This window comes from Cyprinodon tularosa, unplaced genomic scaffold (assembly GCF_016077235.1).
Source record: "Cyprinodon tularosa strain WSP-4 unplaced genomic scaffold, ASM1607723v1 ctg197, whole genome shotgun sequence".
NCBI lineage: Eukaryota > Metazoa > Chordata > Actinopteri > Cyprinodontiformes > Cyprinodontidae > Cyprinodon > Cyprinodon tularosa.
In genome coordinates this window covers 189,577-208,637 of record NW_024038720.1, presented here as the reverse complement: position 1 = coordinate 208,637, position 19,061 = coordinate 189,577, and the positions used below count along the sequence as shown (strand labels likewise).

At 38.6% G+C, this 19,061-nt stretch overlaps 1 protein-coding gene across 1 annotated transcript in view; it reads right to left on the bottom strand.

The window, feature by feature from the left end:
- Window positions 1–19,061, bottom strand: part of pde3b (phosphodiesterase 3B) — a 72,820-nt gene that overhangs the window by 23,576 nt on the left and 30,183 nt on the right. The window contains exons 2-10 of the mRNA XM_038283883.1: window positions 8,901–8,951; window positions 6,425–6,670; window positions 5,948–6,099; window positions 4,102–4,202; window positions 3,769–4,000; window positions 3,597–3,688; window positions 3,129–3,283; window positions 2,743–2,877; window positions 2,390–2,501 (exon numbers count right to left, since the gene is read on the bottom strand). Of these exons, the coding sequence (XP_038139811.1) occupies window positions 2,390–2,501; window positions 2,743–2,877; window positions 3,129–3,283; window positions 3,597–3,688; window positions 3,769–4,000; window positions 4,102–4,202; window positions 5,948–6,099; window positions 6,425–6,670; window positions 8,901–8,951 (1,276 nt within the window). The remainder of the gene's footprint in view (window positions 1–2,389; window positions 2,502–2,742; window positions 2,878–3,128; window positions 3,284–3,596; window positions 3,689–3,768; window positions 4,001–4,101; window positions 4,203–5,947; window positions 6,100–6,424; window positions 6,671–8,900; window positions 8,952–19,061) is intronic.

Genomic DNA, 19,061 nt, shown 5'->3' with positions numbered 1-19,061 from the left:
TGTAAGCCCGACAGCAGGATGAGTAGCATTAGCAGCAACGGCACCATTGTTGTTGTGATACTGGTCGCGCATGCGTGTTTAGAGGCGACGCTATGACGCATGCATGTAAAAAAAAATATGCGGTTAGAGCGTAAAGATGGAAACGCGAAAACGGCGTTTCGAAATCTTCCCACTCTGAAGGCTGAATAAAAAAAAGATCGTTTACAGACCCCCGAAACGCCGGCTTCGTGTGGATGAGAGGCTGGTTTGGTGAAGAATGTGTGCGTTTAGGCCAGGGTTCGTCTTTGTGTGGACGGGGCCTAAGACTCCAGGGACTGCACTAAATAAAAGCCTCCACATTATGCACACTAATTCATTGGAGCATAGGGCTCAACATTATAACCCAAATTCAACCAGTTTCTTAAAACTAGACTAAGACTAGACTAGGCCTATTTTTAACACACCTGAGTGCACATATCTAAATAAAACTCTTCAATTGCCTCTGTAATAGAGCATCAACTTACCAATTAAGAAGGAAAAAGAGAGATTAAACAATTTTAAATGGATTCCATATCAATCCAAAGGCTGACATTATGCTAAAGACACAGACGGCCCTTCTAGACCTTCAAAAAAACATACCAGGTACTCTAAAAAATAAAATCAATAATATACTTATCTATTCATTGCATTATAGGAATCTTTATCTTGAACCCATTCGTCACTAGGTAAGGTGATGCCAGTCGCCATCAAGTGTGAACAAGCAAGTTGCCACCTGGTATGGTGACATATGCCGCCACAAAGTTTGACGTTCTTACCAGATATTAGGTCAACCTACTTAATCCCATGAAGCCTTTGGTGCCAGTCCACATATTACGCACACACAAATATGCACCAAGTGGCAGGCAGGCAGGCATCTCCAAAATTTCCTAGTGCAATTTATTATCATCAGTTCAGTACACTGTGGAGAGGTCAGGCAGCCAGGGATGTGGGTAAAAGTCCCGGTACCCATGGTAGAAAAAAGTCCTAGTACCTTGAGGAGTAAAAAATGTTTAACCGGATTAACCATCCACCGAAGCAGCAAATAAGTGCACTCATTACTTGTCTGATGGTATTTGCACGTCCTAAATGCAGCCACAATTTGCAAAAGCAATAGGCTGGTAAGATGTCTATATGGAAAATAGAAAATATACGGGGAGCTGTGAAAGAGAAGTTTAGTTTATTTCCATCTGCAACAGGGCTTTAGGCACACAAGGCTTGTTATATGCTCCATTACTATGTATGATTCAATTACTGAGTTTCTTTTATCCATTTGTTTCTATTCTCATGCTCGTCGATATTGTTACAGTACGAAACCTTTGTCATCATTAATTACAGTAGTAGGTTTGTAATCTGAGCCTCTGCCTTGATCAGAGCTTATTTCTATGCAGCACCTGAGAAAATTCACAGAGCTAAAAGCTCTGGACCTAACTGGTTGCCCATGGCGATTTTATCAAATGTATTCAGACATTAATAACCTATCTGCATAGGGAGCCATGAGCTTTATTCAAGCACGCAGCATAGTGGCTAACACACATATATAAAAAGAAAAAAGGCGCAAACATATAAAGATCATGGCTGGTTGTGTTATGCTCCAAACATAACGAGTGAATTTTCAATAAACATTCTGCTGTAAATCCAAAATCCCTCTTTACTCAGACTTTGGTGGCTTTTCCATCCCCCCAACCTCCCCCCACTCCCCCCATTATCCCCATGTTGATAGTTCTTACTTTAATTCAATTCAATTCAATTCAGTTTATTTATATAGCGCCAAATTCACAACACATGTCATCTCAAGGCACTTTACAGTTCACCAGATCATCCAGTCAAATTGATACAAAGTTCTCTATCTAAGGAAAACCAGTTGATTGCATTGACTCATTGACTCAAATACAATCCCTCACACTAAGCATGCTTGTAGCGACAGTGGAGAGGAAAAACTCCCTTTTAACAGGAAGAAACCTCCAGCAGAACCCGGCTCTGTGTGAGCGGCCATCTGCCGAGGCCGACTGGGGTTCAAGGAGACAGAAGCAGAGACACAAAAAGCAGCTGTAAAAGGCGGCCCCGTCCAGGAAACACACAGCCAGGCAGATGAGCTCTGAGCCTGGTGTTTTATTCCTGGTGCATCACATATAATTGGCATTAACGTAGTATCAACAATTGTATTTTTTTTTATGTCGTCAATGGAACGAAAGGAATCTATATCAATTAATAAATATTGGTTATTGTCCATTAGTAGTAATTATATAAATATCAGTGCAAATTTCTATATTGTTTCAAGCTTAAACAATGATGTATGGGAAACTAAAATCTGTATTTTAACTAAAACATAGTTGTTTAAAATGTTCTGACCTCAGCACAGCTTTATACTCACAGGGAATGTCTCTATAGCCACTTTCCAGAGCAAAGAAGTAGGACATGAACTCCTTTACAGGGATCTTGAAGATCTCGAACAGACACATGTCCTGGAACAATGTGTATGTCACCTGAGAATATTACAGCGAGACATGAGACTGCTCTTTAGAGGCTGTATCACACTGGAGAATATTACAACATATATCTGTGGTATTAGTTTGTTCTTATTCATTACAGACAATGTACGCATCTCTTTTCCCCCAAACCATGCATATTAAAGGCTTAAGACAGTAATCTAATAATTTATCTTTATCTTTAATTAATAAAAGCCCATACTAATGTAAATGCTTAGTTTATTGCATTGGTACTAACGTAGCTGAGGATTCTTCCGGTTTTCCCTCCAGTTCTGTCTACAAGGTCAAAAATCTGGAAGTTCCAGGTGTCCATCTTTTCCATGAGACCCTCATGGTCCTCCAGCATGGGATCAAGCCTGAACTCCTGTTCACCCTGCAGGCAACCACAATATAAACACACCCAATTGAAAAATATAAAGAAAGAAAAACTAACAAACCAATGATAATCACATTAACGATAAGAAATTTAGATGACATGTAAGTCCTCCAGAACTTAAGAAGCAGTATAATAATAAATGCTAAAATACCCATCTTTAAAACAATTATTCATTCAGTGAAAAAAAAAACTCTAACCCTGATACATAGGTGAACTATGTAGAGGAGAGGTAATCTAATCAAACTCACGTCTGATTTGTGAGTCTGTAGCTCTGCAGTAAGGATCTTCTCCCTTTCCTCCTCTGCCACTCCTTGTTTTCCTTCAGCATCTGGCTTCCCATCTCCAGACACGTCCGGCTCTTCCCTGATAGAATCCCCTCCTACATAATCCAGCCCTTCTGCCACTGTGAACACAAATAACAAGTGAGTGGTGTATAGTAAGGTGTTGAGATAACACAAACCTAGAAGTAAAAAAAAAAAGTGGATCTAATTGTTTCTATATTGTTTATGTTGTTTCTAAAATGTACCGAATAAATTCACGGGTGTTTGTATATGTTCTAATGGCTTTAAAAAGCAAGAATTGCAGTACTATAAGAGTCCAGAAGAGGGCAGCATTAATCTCTTGATATACAGGTTTGAAGGGTTTCTCTTTCACTGAACTGGATCAGAAAACAAGATTGACTGCAATAACCGGATTCCACTCTGTGACGTTTGTACCTGAGCGCCTCCGTTGAGCCTCACTGGTGAACAGCTGATGTGAGTCCCCCGACTCACTGCTGGAAATTCCCTTGAGCATCTGCCGACCACAGCTTTAGGACAATCACAGACCACATTAAAGCATGTTAATCAGACTCCAATGAGACTGGGCCCTAGATATCATGTCTCTCACCTGGTGCAAAGAGAGAAGGCAGAGCTACGAAATGACTGTTGGAAATCAGTGGAGCTGACTGTGTGGACCAAGGGCTTGTGGAGGTTCAGATTGACACTGGGTTTTGTCAAAAAGTCGGCTGTGTCTGGAAACTCCACAGGCAACCGAGGACTGACGGTCGATGAGGAACCTGTACTTAGCGTCGGAGGGCTATGGCTTGGCGAGGTGACTGGGCTAAGGCTTGGAGAGGTGCCTAGAAAGGATGAACAGGGTGGGGAAAAGACGAAGGACCAACACTGAGAAAGAGCTTTAGTAATTTCATAAAATATGTGAGTTTGGATAGTAAAGTCTCACCTGTTCTTCTTGGCCCAGCATGGTATGTTAGGGTAACAGAGGAGGATCTCTGTTTTGGAATGGTGAGGAGGTTTGCATTGGGACCGTTAGTCAGAGCTGAGCTGTAGCAAACAAAACAAAAAGAGAAAAAAAAATTCGAATTAGCTATTTTCTTCATCGAAACAACACTTCCCTATACTTAAAAAGGTAGAACAATCACAGAACTTAAACTCTGCTAATAGTATTTTAAGCAGTTCTCTCCTGCCACCCAGTGGAAATATACTGTAGAGGCAACACCACACATCAAAGTAAAAAATATTTTTTTCTTCAAAAGAGTAATATGTAAACAGTTCAAGCTAAATGAAAGAAAATACAAAGCCAATAAATTTTTTTAATCAACTCTGATTCATTCAGATATACTCAGACTGCTTGTTAAACCCAAACAGACCTAGTGAGTAACGTTTGGCATTGTAAATTCTGACATAGTGAGCTTCCTGGAAATATTTCCTCCTCTCAGTCACTGGCTCACTCAAAACTTTTAGTAGTGTCAAAGTTTTAAAACAATCTAATTTCCAAATAAGCGTGACAAAATATAAAGCATAATAATAATTCAAGTCAGCTGTTTAGTTTTTAGTCATAGCACTAAGCAGAATTTAAACTGGAAAAGGATTACAATGTGAGTGGTAGTACGCAAAATAAGACATAACCCAGCTATTGCCATTAAATTATGAGCAGGTAATATAAACGGATGGCTAAAGATTCTCCCTCAGGAAGAGCAGATGAATCAGCTGAAACCTGTCAAAAAAAATCAGAAATTTGGATGTTGTTGTATAATTAATTCCATGATTTTTACATAACAGAGTTTGAATTAAAAAATTTTAACCAATACAGGTTTTTACAGCTGATACCATTGTAGACAACCTACATTTTTGGCTAATCTTTAAGCCTGTATTGTTTTATCTTTCTCTATTTACATTAAAAAAAGACAATGATAAGAAAAGTTACAGAAGTCTCAGTTTAAACAAAAAAAATAATAAACCTACATCCTCTACTACTTCATCATGGTCTCAAGCAGTTTAATACTACGGTCACACCACATGCGCTCTGGACAGCAAAAAAGCAACTGCTGCTTCATTTTTAAAGCTTGTACACATTAACGTCAGATGCTCGTCAAGAACGCCCTTGATGCTCCTGCTTGTGCTGCTCCTTGGTGGCTTTGTTATATTTGCTGTGATAAACTGGTAAAAAATAGTTAATAGTAAATTTTTTTTTACACGAGAAAAGCCCACCTCAATACCAAAACATATTTTTTTCAATAAGTTTTGACATTTTAAGTTAATTTAGGCATTAATAAACAGTTTTAGAGGAGTGATAGCAGAGCTTCGCATCAGCAGTGCTGTTTCTGTCTTCCTGCCAGCTCCCAGATCAGCGTCTCTGGTTGATGTGACCCCTCAAGCAGCAAAAGTTTAAAAAGGCAGGGTACAACCTATTTATAACACATAGACAATCATACCCAAACACAATCATACCCTAGGGCAATTAAGAGAACAATCAGCCTAATGTTCATGTGTTTAGACTGTGGATGGAAGCCAGAGCACCCAGAGAAAACACTGAAAAAAGTATTTATTGCAAATTAAACAAAACCATGTTACCTCCAGCTATAATTGAGAGACCTTTACTCAAACCAGGTCTGCACTTAAAGTAGTTAGTCAGGATTTTACTGGACCTTCAATGTGTTTTACTAGAACCCATCTATAAAGCTATTTGGATGGATCTAAAACAACTGAGGTTTGATTTTAAACCTCCTTTTGAGAAGAATCTAAATAGAACTCATCGACATTATATAGACCTGGTATAAATCTGATACCTGGTCAAACTGAGGTCACAGTGGGGTCTCTTTCCATTGTTGCGCTCCCAGCGAGAAGAGGTTGAGTCCAGCGAAGGGAGTGCAGAGGATGTGGAGGAGGTCGAACTCCGCCTGGGCTGAGGGGTGGGGAGGCTGTTTCTGCTGCTCAAACCCTGGCAGACAGAGGAAGGTCATATTTAAGAGAAATATCTGTCAAACAATTACTGATGAAGCAACACAAATTAGGTCACAACCAAAGGTTGTGGACATGATAGAAATTCTTATCAAGTTCAGCACAAGGATGCAAGATGCACAGGGAATAAAAACTCTGTCAGTTATCACCTATTAAACACTGGATTGCTGTACAAATACCTCCATATCATAAGATCTGTCTATGTCATAATATTGCCAAAAAGCCAAAAGGAAATCAATAAATCATCAATATGGACAACTTAAGCAGATAGGAGGGTTTACAGCTCTGGCGAAACCTTTGCTCACCTTTACACTTTTCCTGTCGCTCCTCTCTGCAGAGTCCTCTGACTCTACAGAGTAGAATCCCGGGAAGGGCGTGAAGGGGTTGACCCTGGGGCGACATGAGCCTGAAAAGGTCCCCATCAGGCTTGAGATGCTGCGTAGAGTGGCGGCTGTGTTTGGCGAAAGTGAGGAGTCCATCAGAAGCTCTGACACCAAGTTCCTGGCCTCGTTGATGACTGACAGATCCACGCCATTGCCACTCACTGCACCCTGCCACAAGACACCAAACCAAAACCTTGCTTAGAGAGCAGATGCATTTAAGGGAGCATCTTAAGTGATGGGTGTTATTTGTTACTGTGTGTTTCCCCACTGTTGTGGGGCAGTTTTTCGTTCTCTAACCCAGGAAGAAGGGGATGGTGACAATTTAAGGTCCTCCAATTTATGTTTTTCTGGGTTTATGCAGAGAGAAAAAAAAAGCTGAAGCTCTAGGCGAGCCTAACCTGCTAATCTGCCCTGGTGAGCCAACCTGAAGATTCCTATGTGGATTTAACCTGAAGACTTCTATATGGAGTTTACCTGAAGATTCCTATGTGGAATCAGCCTGAAGAATCCTATGTGGATATTCCCTGTTGTTCTCTGCAGTGAGCTGGAAGCTCAGATCAAGGTCTGCCATGCTAAGCCTGAAGCTAGACGCTTAGCTTCTCATGAACCCTGCTAACCAACAGTCTGCAGTCCCAGTCAAGACTTCAGTGAACCAGTCTCAGAACTTGTTATGCTCACGTGTTCAGAACTTTTAATAAACATTTGAACTTTTTCCCTGCCTCCTTCGTGTGTGTTCTGCATATGGGCTTGCTCCTTTGATCCATCATGACAGCTTCGGAGTGATTTGCACTTCTGTTGAGGAGCTGGAGGAGGTGTATTATGGAGAGGGAAGGCTGGAAGTCTCTGCTGAGGCTGCTGACCCTGGATGAAGCGGAAGATGACTTCGACAACGAGTGTTGATAAACCTAACCCTATACATGCATATGTTGAAGTAGATAGCCAATATTTTCTCCAAGTCTATTCTGGGTAAATGACCATTGGTTCACCAACATCATCTATAAATAATGCACACCTACTAGCCTTATTAAAGGGGCTTATCTTTTACCAATCTCCATTGGTGGGATTTGTTCCTCTAGTTCATTTAACCACAGTGGCTTCTATGATTACTCTCTGCACAAACCTCAACTGCTAAGGAAAATTCATCTCGGGGTGCAGGTGGCACAGTGGTTAGCACACCCGACCTATATACGGAGGCCTTGGTCCTCGGCGTGGGTGACCCGGGTTCGAATCTGGCCTGTGGTACTTTCCCGCATGTCTCTCTCTCTCATTCCCCCTTTCCTGTCAGCCTATTGTCGAAAAAACAAGCCAATAGTGCTGTAAAAACTAAAAAAAAAAAAAACAGGTCATCTAATTTGCTATTGAAGATCTGGTAGAGCCAATGCATTCGTATAAAATAGATACATTTCCAACAGTAAAGTTTGCACACAAAAACATTGTGTCGGACTATTTATCAGAATACTGTGCTGGCAGACTTCATGTAGCTGGAAGGATGAATGTAGCAAGATATTGCTCATTAAACTGGCAGATTTAAATCTGAATTTCATGGGAAATGATCCAGGAACCTTCCAGATTTGACAGCAGTTTGTGTGGAAGAATAAATTCAAATCACACCTGAGCCATGCATGCACCATGCAAGTATTTCATGGATTTCAGTTCATTTGGTTTCTCATGTGGCATTTGGGTTTATTGCAAATCATTTTAAGAGTAATTTGTGTTGATTTCCTTTTCTTTGTAGATTACCTAGGATGTTAGTGACATCTGGTGGGAATTATATGATAACAGCCAGAGGAACATATTTACTGAGAAAAACATTCTAGAGTCCAATATTTATTATCCCCACTGTATTTATCATTGCTGACTTCCTCTTCAAGTTCATTCCCCTCATCCTTTCTAATCCTCCAGGCTCTTACAACATAAGACAGAAACAATAAAGCACAATGTTTTGGGAGGAAAACAAAACAATATCTCAATTCCATTTTGAAAGTGGGGGAGCTTTGCTTATATCAAAAGTGAAATCTCATAAATTGTTAAAAGTAATCCATCACAGTGTAATCTTCACTTTTTTTTTAGGGCCAGCTTTCATAACAGAAAATGTTCCTACTGGGTCGACTTTGTCAAGAACACGAACAAACAATGACTTTTGGCCTTTGGCTGCTGAATTCTTTAACAGATTACACAAATAGTTCAAACAGCATACAAAAGAGTCTGGGTGAGATAAAAAAAGAAAAAAAAAGTGGCATGATGATGACTCAAGGGCCATTGCAATAAGGGTTTTTACACAATATAGAGCAAAAATGTGAGGAAGTGCTAAAGGTGAGTTTAGGTCTTTAAAAAAAAGGGAATTTTCCTGAATGACCTTTAAACTCAAAAAGTGAGCTAAACCAGATGCAGTACTGACCTGATACTGTGGTTTGTACCAGTGTTTCAGATCCCAGTCCCACAAGATCATCTGGAAAAAAAAACAACAACACATATATATTTATATATATAGCTGTCACCCAAACATCAACATAAGATATACATGCATGTGTGTTAAAGATAATATGACGGGTATCCACAGGCCTTGACCTGTGCTCCACTTTGAGCCTACTGCGTCAAAGAGGGCATGGGTGGGTCAGCAGCAGAGCCACGCAGCCTCTGCTAGTCTATTCTGCCTGTTATCTAAACACACAGTGTAGTAAAAGTTCACATTAAGAATTTCCTGTACCATTTCATGCACTCACTCCACTCCAAGCACTGTAAAGTCGCATGCTGCACAACTATAACGTTCAATGAGAGCAGAAAGCAGTAAAGCAAACCACTAAAACCACTGTGGTGCGTCTACAATAGAGTTATGAGATCTTATTAAGCCCCAACTACGTCAATCGGCAGCATTTCCATGCTATCTGTTGGTACACAGGAGCTCTCACACTTTATAGCACGGCAGGGTCAAAGCTGGCAGGGGTTGTGTAACACTATACTGGTGAACCTGAAATAACCTGATCTCCAATGTCAAGTATGATTGCAGTATAAATCAAGCATATATCAATTGCTCAAGACAGCATTTAAGGAGGGTTTTGTGCTCCAGCTGAAGAGTACTTGTTGTGTTGTTGTCATACACACAATAAAAAGAACATTTTATTGCTGTAAATTAGGTTTTAACTTTGTCTTTGACACGGAGGGAAAAGGTATAACTCACCAACTGTTGCTGATATGGGTCATGGACCAGGACACCATTACATCACTTGATAGCACCATTAAAAATATAATAAAAGTGTATCCAAAAATAGTATTTTATTGACTATATACAAATCCAGCAATGAAGAGTTTAAGATTAAATACTTTAAGAATGTTTGGCTGTTCAAAGCAGGTAGCTTACAATCCTGGAAATGTAAAAAGATGAGTTTAAAATAACCCTGTGCTATCAGATACAAACCTAAGCAATCAGGATTTCCTATTCTCTTATTTGAATATATTTTTATCCTGATTAAACCTGCCTCTGGAGTTTTTTTTTTTTTCCGAGGTTTATTATCTTTGTTATAAGCATCTAGTTCAATACGCAGATATGGGCCTGGAGTGAAACAGATTTGACATTGTTTACAAATAAATATATTTTGATTTGTAAAACTGTCAAATGTTTTTCGATTTCTTAAAATCCAGCAAGAACTTTCACTGCTGTGACACACGCTTTTTTTTAACCCACCATGCATTCTCCATTTTTGACACAAGGGGGAGATGACTGAATCTAAATAAACAAAAGCTTTTCCAAAAGAAACACAAGCCAAATCCTAACTGGTAAACATATGGTCAGTGATAAAAAAGACAATGTCTCATTAAAACAAGAAGAGATAAAAAAGAAGAGCAAAAAAAACAAAACAAAAAAGCATCACAACTTATATGTTGTAGATCATTTAATCTGATTCAGCAGAACTAGCTATGTCAGATTTAAAATGTTTCATTTATCAAACTAAAAACTTAAACAAATGCATGTAACCTGGAGCAGGTCGGATCTAAGACTACATTTTCTAAATAGATCAGAGGGTCCACTCCCTCTAATCAGTACCTGCATCACTGATCAAAGTGGGCTGTTGGGTGTTTGTCATCAGCATCTGCACAATGCTGCCAAACATTTAATATGGCAAATAAGCCCTGCCATGGCAACCCGACACAGAGGCCAGCAAACAATGATCCGCACACCATGGCAACGAGATGGCGGGAGAAGGCCGGAGGACAGAGTTACTGGCCTTCTGCTTGTTTATGGAGAGAGAAGGAAGAGTTGAAACAGAGGCAGACATTAAAGAAGGGACGAGGGCAGAAGACATAAACATGAGAAAAAAGTGAGATGTGGGTTGATATTAGATTCAGCATTAGACCTTCACAGAGCCAGACCTTCTCAAATGTCTGCAGTCACACTATAGTGCACCATGCATGCAATCTGTGCAACCATCCCATTATACTTTTCCTTCCACCTCTGTAAGATTAGTGCATAAGACACCAAAAGAAGGTTGACTTTTTTACTTGCTCTGAGATTGAAAGAAAACTAAATTTAGTTTGAGGACAGTTGAAGGCAAACAGAGACTAAAACACCCAAACTCCTGCATCTTGATAAACACATCTGCACAACCATGACTTTTATGCTGAATAAAGCAGCTGAATAACAGGTAGCCATTTTTACATCAACAGTTTGACACATCTTAAATATTTTATTCTTCTAATTATTTTATTTAAATTTAAGCAGATAAGTTATATTCTCTTCATTTAAAAAATTTAGAAGTGTGACCAGTTGCTCTTTTTGGTAGCGCAATATTTCTATACTATATAAGGAAGTAAAGTTGTTTTTGAATGTATTTTGCTATCTTTAAACATTTACAACTGGTCATATCTCATGCATGTGAGATTCTGTGTGACGCTGTGAGCAAAGTTGCAGGAGCCGCTTGTGTTAGGTTGATTTATAGTGCACAAATTTTTAGAGATAATCCATGCACACTTTAAAAAAATAGCGGAAAAAACTAAGCCTAAGATGTATGAAGACAAGGTATAAAAGAGAGGCTTATAGATTAAATTTAAAGCCCCCCAGCACACTCGACACAACCACCAGATGCACACAGGTGGGCTCTTTAAAAAAAAAGTCCCCTCTCACACACAGTATTTCAACATAAAACGGGTCGTAAATATTTCCAAACTGGAGTCAATAAACCGGTGCAAGCTATTAAGACAGCCAGTTACTTACACCCCTGTGTCATATTAGCCTGCCTCTGCAGTGTGAGAGGTGCGAGAACTGATAAAAACATGCTAATAAGACAGCGTGGGGGGGTGGGGGGCCTATCAATGGTACATAGCCATGCAGGACATTTGTATGGAGAAAAGCGAAGCAGTGCTGACGTCAGTCTGCAGCGACATACAGCGTCAGCAGGAGCCCACCACACATGCACACACTGATGATGAGGCCAGGGCTCCTGGCTGTCGAGACACCAGTGAAAATGAGATGATGTACTGTACAGAGAGAGAGACAGAAACAGAGAAAGAAAAGAACAGCTTAACACCCATGGTCTTCGGGATAAATAGGGAACCAGAGGTGCCGTCTAAAGGGGATTCAGTTGTGGAAGAACTACTGTCAAGATTTCGAGGACAAATCATCCAGAATATAAATGAAAAGTGCTAACTAACTAAGCAATACCGAATTTTAAGATTCAAACGATTTAACCTATGTTGAATACAGACTAGAATAACATACTTCTATCAAAAATTGCACTGTTTGTTGTTTCTGCAGGGGATTGGCAATATGGACCTAAACGCTGGTGATGGTATGCTGTGTTGCCTATTGCAATTATGATGTAAGCAACAATAAAAAATAAAAAAAATCATATTCCTGTTAACAACCTAAGATAAAGACCCTCAAACGAAATATTGATCTAAAAAAAAAAAACTCAACAGGCTGGTTAACAATGTTTTTTGGTAGAGCATCTGTGCTGGTAAAGAGTCATATTATTGCCTCTTTAATTTGATCATAATTAGAAAAATGTAAACAGCATTGATGTTGTCAAGGTTATCAATGTTATCAAGGTAGTTATTTCCTTTCTAAATGGCAGAATTACATCTCCTAAGGCTGCTCGACTAGAGGACTAACGAGAAACACCTAATAAATTAGAATTTTCTAGCTGGTACAACTGCTTTATAGGAAAACTTCTACGATGAGAAAGGAATGGACAGCACTAGTTGCATTTGCACACGCAGAGGAAAAATACCCTTTCTCTTTGAAATCAGGCAGAAAGTCCAAAGTCTTGTAAAAATATTTATGCATCAGCAGAGCGCTTGGCACAGCAGCCATTCACAGATTAACATGCCCAGTTTGGTCATTACAGTGGGAAGGTTGCCCCTGGCTGTCAACAGTTTCTTCAGTGCAAACTGGAAGATATATAAAAACATACTTTAAAAAATTTGTCCTAAAAGTAGCCCTGCCTTTTACACCTATGACTTAACTCACTCAGGTAAGAGTATCTCCATCTGAAGTGCTTATAAAAACAAAACATTTATTAACAACTCAAAAAAAGCATTAACAATGGATCACTGATGGGGGGGATAGCTATGCATGTCCTTGATGAGATATCATGGTACAGTGTGCTGAATGAATCGACCAACGCATGCACTTATTGGTCGATATAAGGGAAATAAACACTAATATCAGCAAAAAATGGCCAGCTGATATATCAGGCTATTGCAATATACTGTAGTCTTCATAATGAAGTGCAGGATGACACAATGTACTATTTCCTGGTTCCTAATTAGGGCCACAGGAACATCTTCATATCACTCATGTCCTGTATTTCATATCCATAAACCGAAACAGCCAAAGGGACTTTCTTCCAGTCTCAATTCTCTCAAAGCAGCAGCTGACGTGTGATGGTATAACGGTAGTTACATTGGAAGATCATGGTTCCCCTTGAAAGTCTCAGTATTTGGAGGCTTTAAATTATTCTGGAAATATTGCAGTCCATCACTCAGAAACATAAGAAGAATATTAGCATCAATGATCAGATGTTGCAGCTTCCTTGGGGTTAGTGATAATGTTAGTAGCTATATATTCTCTTTTATAGTTAAAAGAAATATCCTCCAAAATGTTACATACAGTATTTCAAATTAGAAGCCATAACATTTCATACTGCGTGTGAATCCATTTTGCTGCATAATGCTATGTTTTACCAGAACAAGCCTATCGAAATGTGTAAATATAGAGTCCTTTTCTGTAGCATAGAAAATAAATTGTGCTTTTCCCTTCATCAAGCTATCCAAGTTTTTTAAATTGTTTATTTAACTTGATGATTTTTTTGTCATTTGACATACCGGCAAAGACTCACTATTACACTGTGTGAAAGCAGTTTCCAAGAAAAATCACTTGCTCCCTCTTCACAGCTTAGCATCCACACTATAATAACCTGAGGGCAGCATGGTTATCAACACCATGTAGACTAAACCAATAATGGATGATTGCTAAATTTTAACACGTTAAACTTTGAACAGTGACCTAAATCTTGTCACGGTGTAAAAAAGAGTGAAATAGGGAAATCTCCTTCAAACCTTGTCACTCTTCTAAACTGATTCACATACAACTTTCCTCTCAGTTTGTAGTATAGGTAGAGCCTTTTTAAAAATAAACTAAATTTTATCTTACATAAGCTGTATTTCCATTAACCATCAAATTGTGTAAACTGTAATTACGAAAAAAATATTTGCTAAAATGAAACACCAAAGATCAGAAAAAAAAAAAAAACTTTTTAATGGTATAAGAATTCTTACCTTTCACAAAACTGCAATGGAAGTACTTTTTTGCATCATAAAAGCCATGTGACCTGCAACTGGACCTTACTGCCTTGTAAAAAGACAAAGAAGAAGAACTGAAGAAGTTGGAGGATGATGGCGTGGCGTATTTGGATTCATGAGGAGACTAGGGCTGAACGTCAGCCCTAACCCTTAAATAGGGCACTAAATAGGGGATACACCATTTTATATGAGTGTCAGAATGTCTTGAAAATGAACCTTAAAATGTAGTGCACAACCTGGTCACTAGACAAGCAGATATATCCCAGAATAATTTGAAAAAGCTCTCCTCGCAAAGCATCATGGGATTTGTTTTAGGGCCGAGAGATGAAAATAAAAATGGGGTAGGCGCCCTGCGGGGAGTGATTAACTGTCCAAATGGTCAGTTAACTGGGTTCACAATAAAGACCACTATTTAGTCCCCGCTCTCTAAAGTGTGCGAGGCGTTAGGGTGGAGATTCGTACACAGTCTGAGTAGTTTTTAGATCCCGACGATGAGTGAGATTAGCACTGGAGCCGTGATATATCTCGTGTGTTTACATCCACCACTGCCATGTTGTTTTTGGGAGTTAGAAGGTTTATGATAAGTCAATCATTTAATTTCTGAACTTTAACATAAATTATGAAGACTGACGGCACTTAAGGATGCAAAGATTTAAAAGTAAGACCCAGAAACATTTCTATTGTAGGACTATATAGCCCTAGTCAGTCAATCCAACATTGTGCATAATCCACACAAATTTATAGATTGGGGAGGAAAAAAAGTGCTTTAAAAAAATAAACAAAACAAAACAACAAAAAAACATGTACTTTCTCTATTGGGAGCATGATATTTAGTCTGCAAGATTGCAATATAAAGTGTAAACTGTCCAAAATAAGATTATCAACGTAAGTAACAGAAATCCTGTAAAGAGGAAGCTCTTCTAGCTAGAAATGTCTGAAGACAATTTCTTTAAAAAAAAACAACAAAACAGTGTCCCAATCAGTAAATGAAAAAAAAAGTTTCACTTTGTTTGTTCACCACTCTTGTTCGAGAGCAGACTTTAACTCACAAATGCATTAGTGAGAGGCCTCTAAGTGTTTGAACCTTAAGGTTCTTACTGAGAGCTTTGTCAACTTATTTGTTTTTATTGTCCTGGATCAAATAAAGCTATTTTAGATACTCTTGTTTGCATCAGGTCCAAGCTGTAAAAAATATATATTGGGATCAAACCCACATTTGACTAAAATTTACATAACTTTATTTGCATAAGAGGGCCGAGCGGGTTCTCAGTTAGTGGAAAAGTTCTACTTCTCAGCTTGCACTTTGATCCCTTCATGATGTAACCAAATTCACTAGCATATTACATTTAAATTCCCAGTAACTAAATTTATGGTAGGGCTTTGTAAAGTAAACTCTGGAACTCTCTGTCCTCTGTGTTGTCCAAGAATGTGAATTTTTATGAAGTTAACTAAATCTAACTGAAACCTCATCTAAAAATAGCACCAGAAATAACAGGAAGCTAAAAGAATTTGGACAAGACTAAATGACTGATCAGTTGCAGGAGTGATCCAACATCCAACTCTGTCTGGCCTACATCAACAACACTTTCTTTCAACAAAGACGAAAAGCTAAACTTGTAGTCAGTTAAAGTTTACTGCTACAAAAACAGTGGTGCCTGCACCTCTCTCCTCTTCTATCTCAGAGGCACAGTGTGTGGTTTTACTAGCCAGCTTTGTTTGCATGATGCGGCTGAATTACAGCACGCAGGCTTTAGACACACACCTGCATTTTTGTACTTTATGGTGACGGGGAGCAGAATCCTTGGTATGCAAAAGACCCACTCTCAAGACAGTGTGGTTATAAGAATATTGTAGGTGATGGCTAAAACCAGCAAAGACAAAGCACAGTCATACTGTCTGCAGAGTAATAAGTTAGAAAAACCAACATCATTAACTCATTAAAACCTGCCAAAAGGGGGAAACAGAGGAAATCTTTTAGGCTGCTGTGAGAGAAAGGGGTGAAAAACACTTAAATGCTCAAGCAGACTTTTATGTATTTGAGTTTATTAGGTCTGCAAACAAAACAACATCATGTACAACTCAATCTATTTAAAAATATTGAAAACGTGTACCCATTTTAGAGGTCATAGCTACAATGTTTTTCATCAAGAAACTATAGTTTTTTCAAAAGCAATATATCAACAGTGTGCTAAAGTTATGGAAAAAAAACTGCTACATTGTTTTGTTTGAAACTTTTTGATGGGTCCAAAATATTTACATCTGGTTATGATGCCAATGCCAACATTAAAAGGATTCTGCGTCATAGGAATAGCGGGATTAAGCCACCGAGATGGAGCTGAGGCGTTTCTAGATATTTGTAGCTCTGTGAAATTGCTTTTTCTTACTGCTACATTTCTCAGATGATAGTCCAAAAAATGCAAAAGAAGCAAAAGAAGGGTAAACATAGGCCAAACTGAGTGACTTAAGGAAGCAAAGGGGCTCAGAGGCTTCATGGAGGTTCCCACCTTCATTCTGGACAGTAAATTAAATGTCTGCTAATAGCAAGCATTAACATTAGACTTGATGGTTAGTATTGACGCATCAGAGAAGAGTGACCTCATACATAACGTCTTTTATAAGACCTAAAATAATTAGTAGCATTAAAGCCATCAAAGATATATATATATATATATATATATATATATATATATATATATATATATATATATATATATATATATATATAAAAACAACAATGTTAGAACTGTAAATTTACAGTAATTTTTTACTATTTTTCAAGGCTGCACTTTTAAAAATGATGAAATTGTCCAGAGAGCTGTACCAAATGAATTTTCTTTTTGTTTTACACTTCTGTAAACAAAATGACAAATAAAATCTGTCTAAGTCTAAGTCTCTTAAAATCAGGTTTTAAAGATTCAACTTTATCTGAACAACTGCCCTAATCCCTTAATCAGTCTTTAGCGCGGGGACTATATAGTGGACTTTATAGTGAACTCGGTGAACTGACCATTCATACAGATGGTCACTACTTTTTGCTCCCCTCACGTAACTCCCCACGGTGCCGGGTTAGGGTTATTCTTTTTTATTTACCGCGACTACAACAAATCCCATAAAGCCCTGTGAGGAGAGCTCTCGCAGAGCAATCTGAGATATATTTGCTCGTCTAGTCCAGCTCGACCATCAATGATTTTGACTCGGTGTGTTCTATTTGAGAGGCTACATCCTCCATTGACCCGATCTACCTGGTCAGGGTCCTCCGAGGGCTATGAAAACAAGGAAGCCTTAAGAGTTTTGGCTGTGACAAAACATTGTTTTGTCACTATCTCCTTTCTATCACTTCTTTCTTTCATCTATTCTCTTTTTTTTTTCTTTTTTTCCTCTCCTCCTTCTGTTTTTCTGCTCTATTTACATTGCAGTGTCCATATAAACTGTAAAACTCCCTGCATAATTATAATAAAGCAATTTATATGCATGAAACAAGTGTAGCTATATGGCAATTGCCATACTGCTACACTTGTGAAAGTAAAATCTGTTGGGCTCTTTTTGGCATCAAGACAATTATTCTTATTGCCACATTGCCAGACAGGACACTGTAAAAAAGAAAAAAGAAAAAAAAAAAAGAAAAAAAGGTTTTGGCTGTGGATTCAAATAGGTCAAGCCTTCTATGGTTTTCATAGACCATATATTCTGTCACCTAGCAACCTTTTCAGTTGACACATAAAGCAGGCAAAGAATGGATACCGAACTTCCCACTACTGTTCTGGGAGCTAGTAAAATGTTCACGGAGCTTCAGCAGCAGTACCATCATCACGGATATTATATTTATAGTCCTCACACTGCAGAGATATTGAAATATGAGCTTAAATTTCAGTAAAACCCATTTGCACAGGGACAGACCAACCATTACCTGCCACCTATCTGACACAATAACAATTTAAAACAACTACTTTCATACATTTCAGACAAAAATATTCACACACTTGCATTATATTAAACTGCGCTTCCAATATTCACCACTGTTCAATGCCATTTACCTTTTTCCTCTGAGCATGGAGTTGCTTGGACCCACAGTGAATCATGGGATACCCAAGGCTACCTAAGATACGCCTGACCCGTCCTTAAAAACGGGCAAAAAGAAGGCTGCATTTGTCTGCCGCATAAGGCGGAGTCTTCGAATCCAGCCGACAAATCTGGACGAATGGCATCCCATGCTGCTTCCGGGAACTAGCTTTTTCAGTAGGGGTGGGTATTGGCAAAGAAGTCATGATTCGATTCGAATCACAATTCACATGCCACGATGCGATTCTATCACGATGCATCACGATACCTGAAATATTGCGATGCATTGTGATATTTTCCCTGAACACTGTAAGAAAAAGATACAGCCCTTACCAGTGGCTGACTGGCTGGGTAGGATCTGGATAGTGTCATTAATTGATACATAACTGAAAGCAACTGAATTCATACATAGCTGTATTTATTGAAACGACTTTTGGAGGTGTTACCATGAAAACAAGTACTGGACACAAATATTACTATTACTGGTGTGGACACACTGACAAAAAGATCTTACGATTCATAAAACTTAAAATAACAAAATAAGGATAATCATTGCCATTTACATGGCCTCAATGGTCCTTTAAACCACTGAAATGAAAACATTCAAATGTATATTTCCCCTTTTGCAAATTACGTGCGTCATATCAATTTAATTTTTACCGTCTTTGTTTTTGAAGCTAAAATGCATCCAAGCAACTGACTT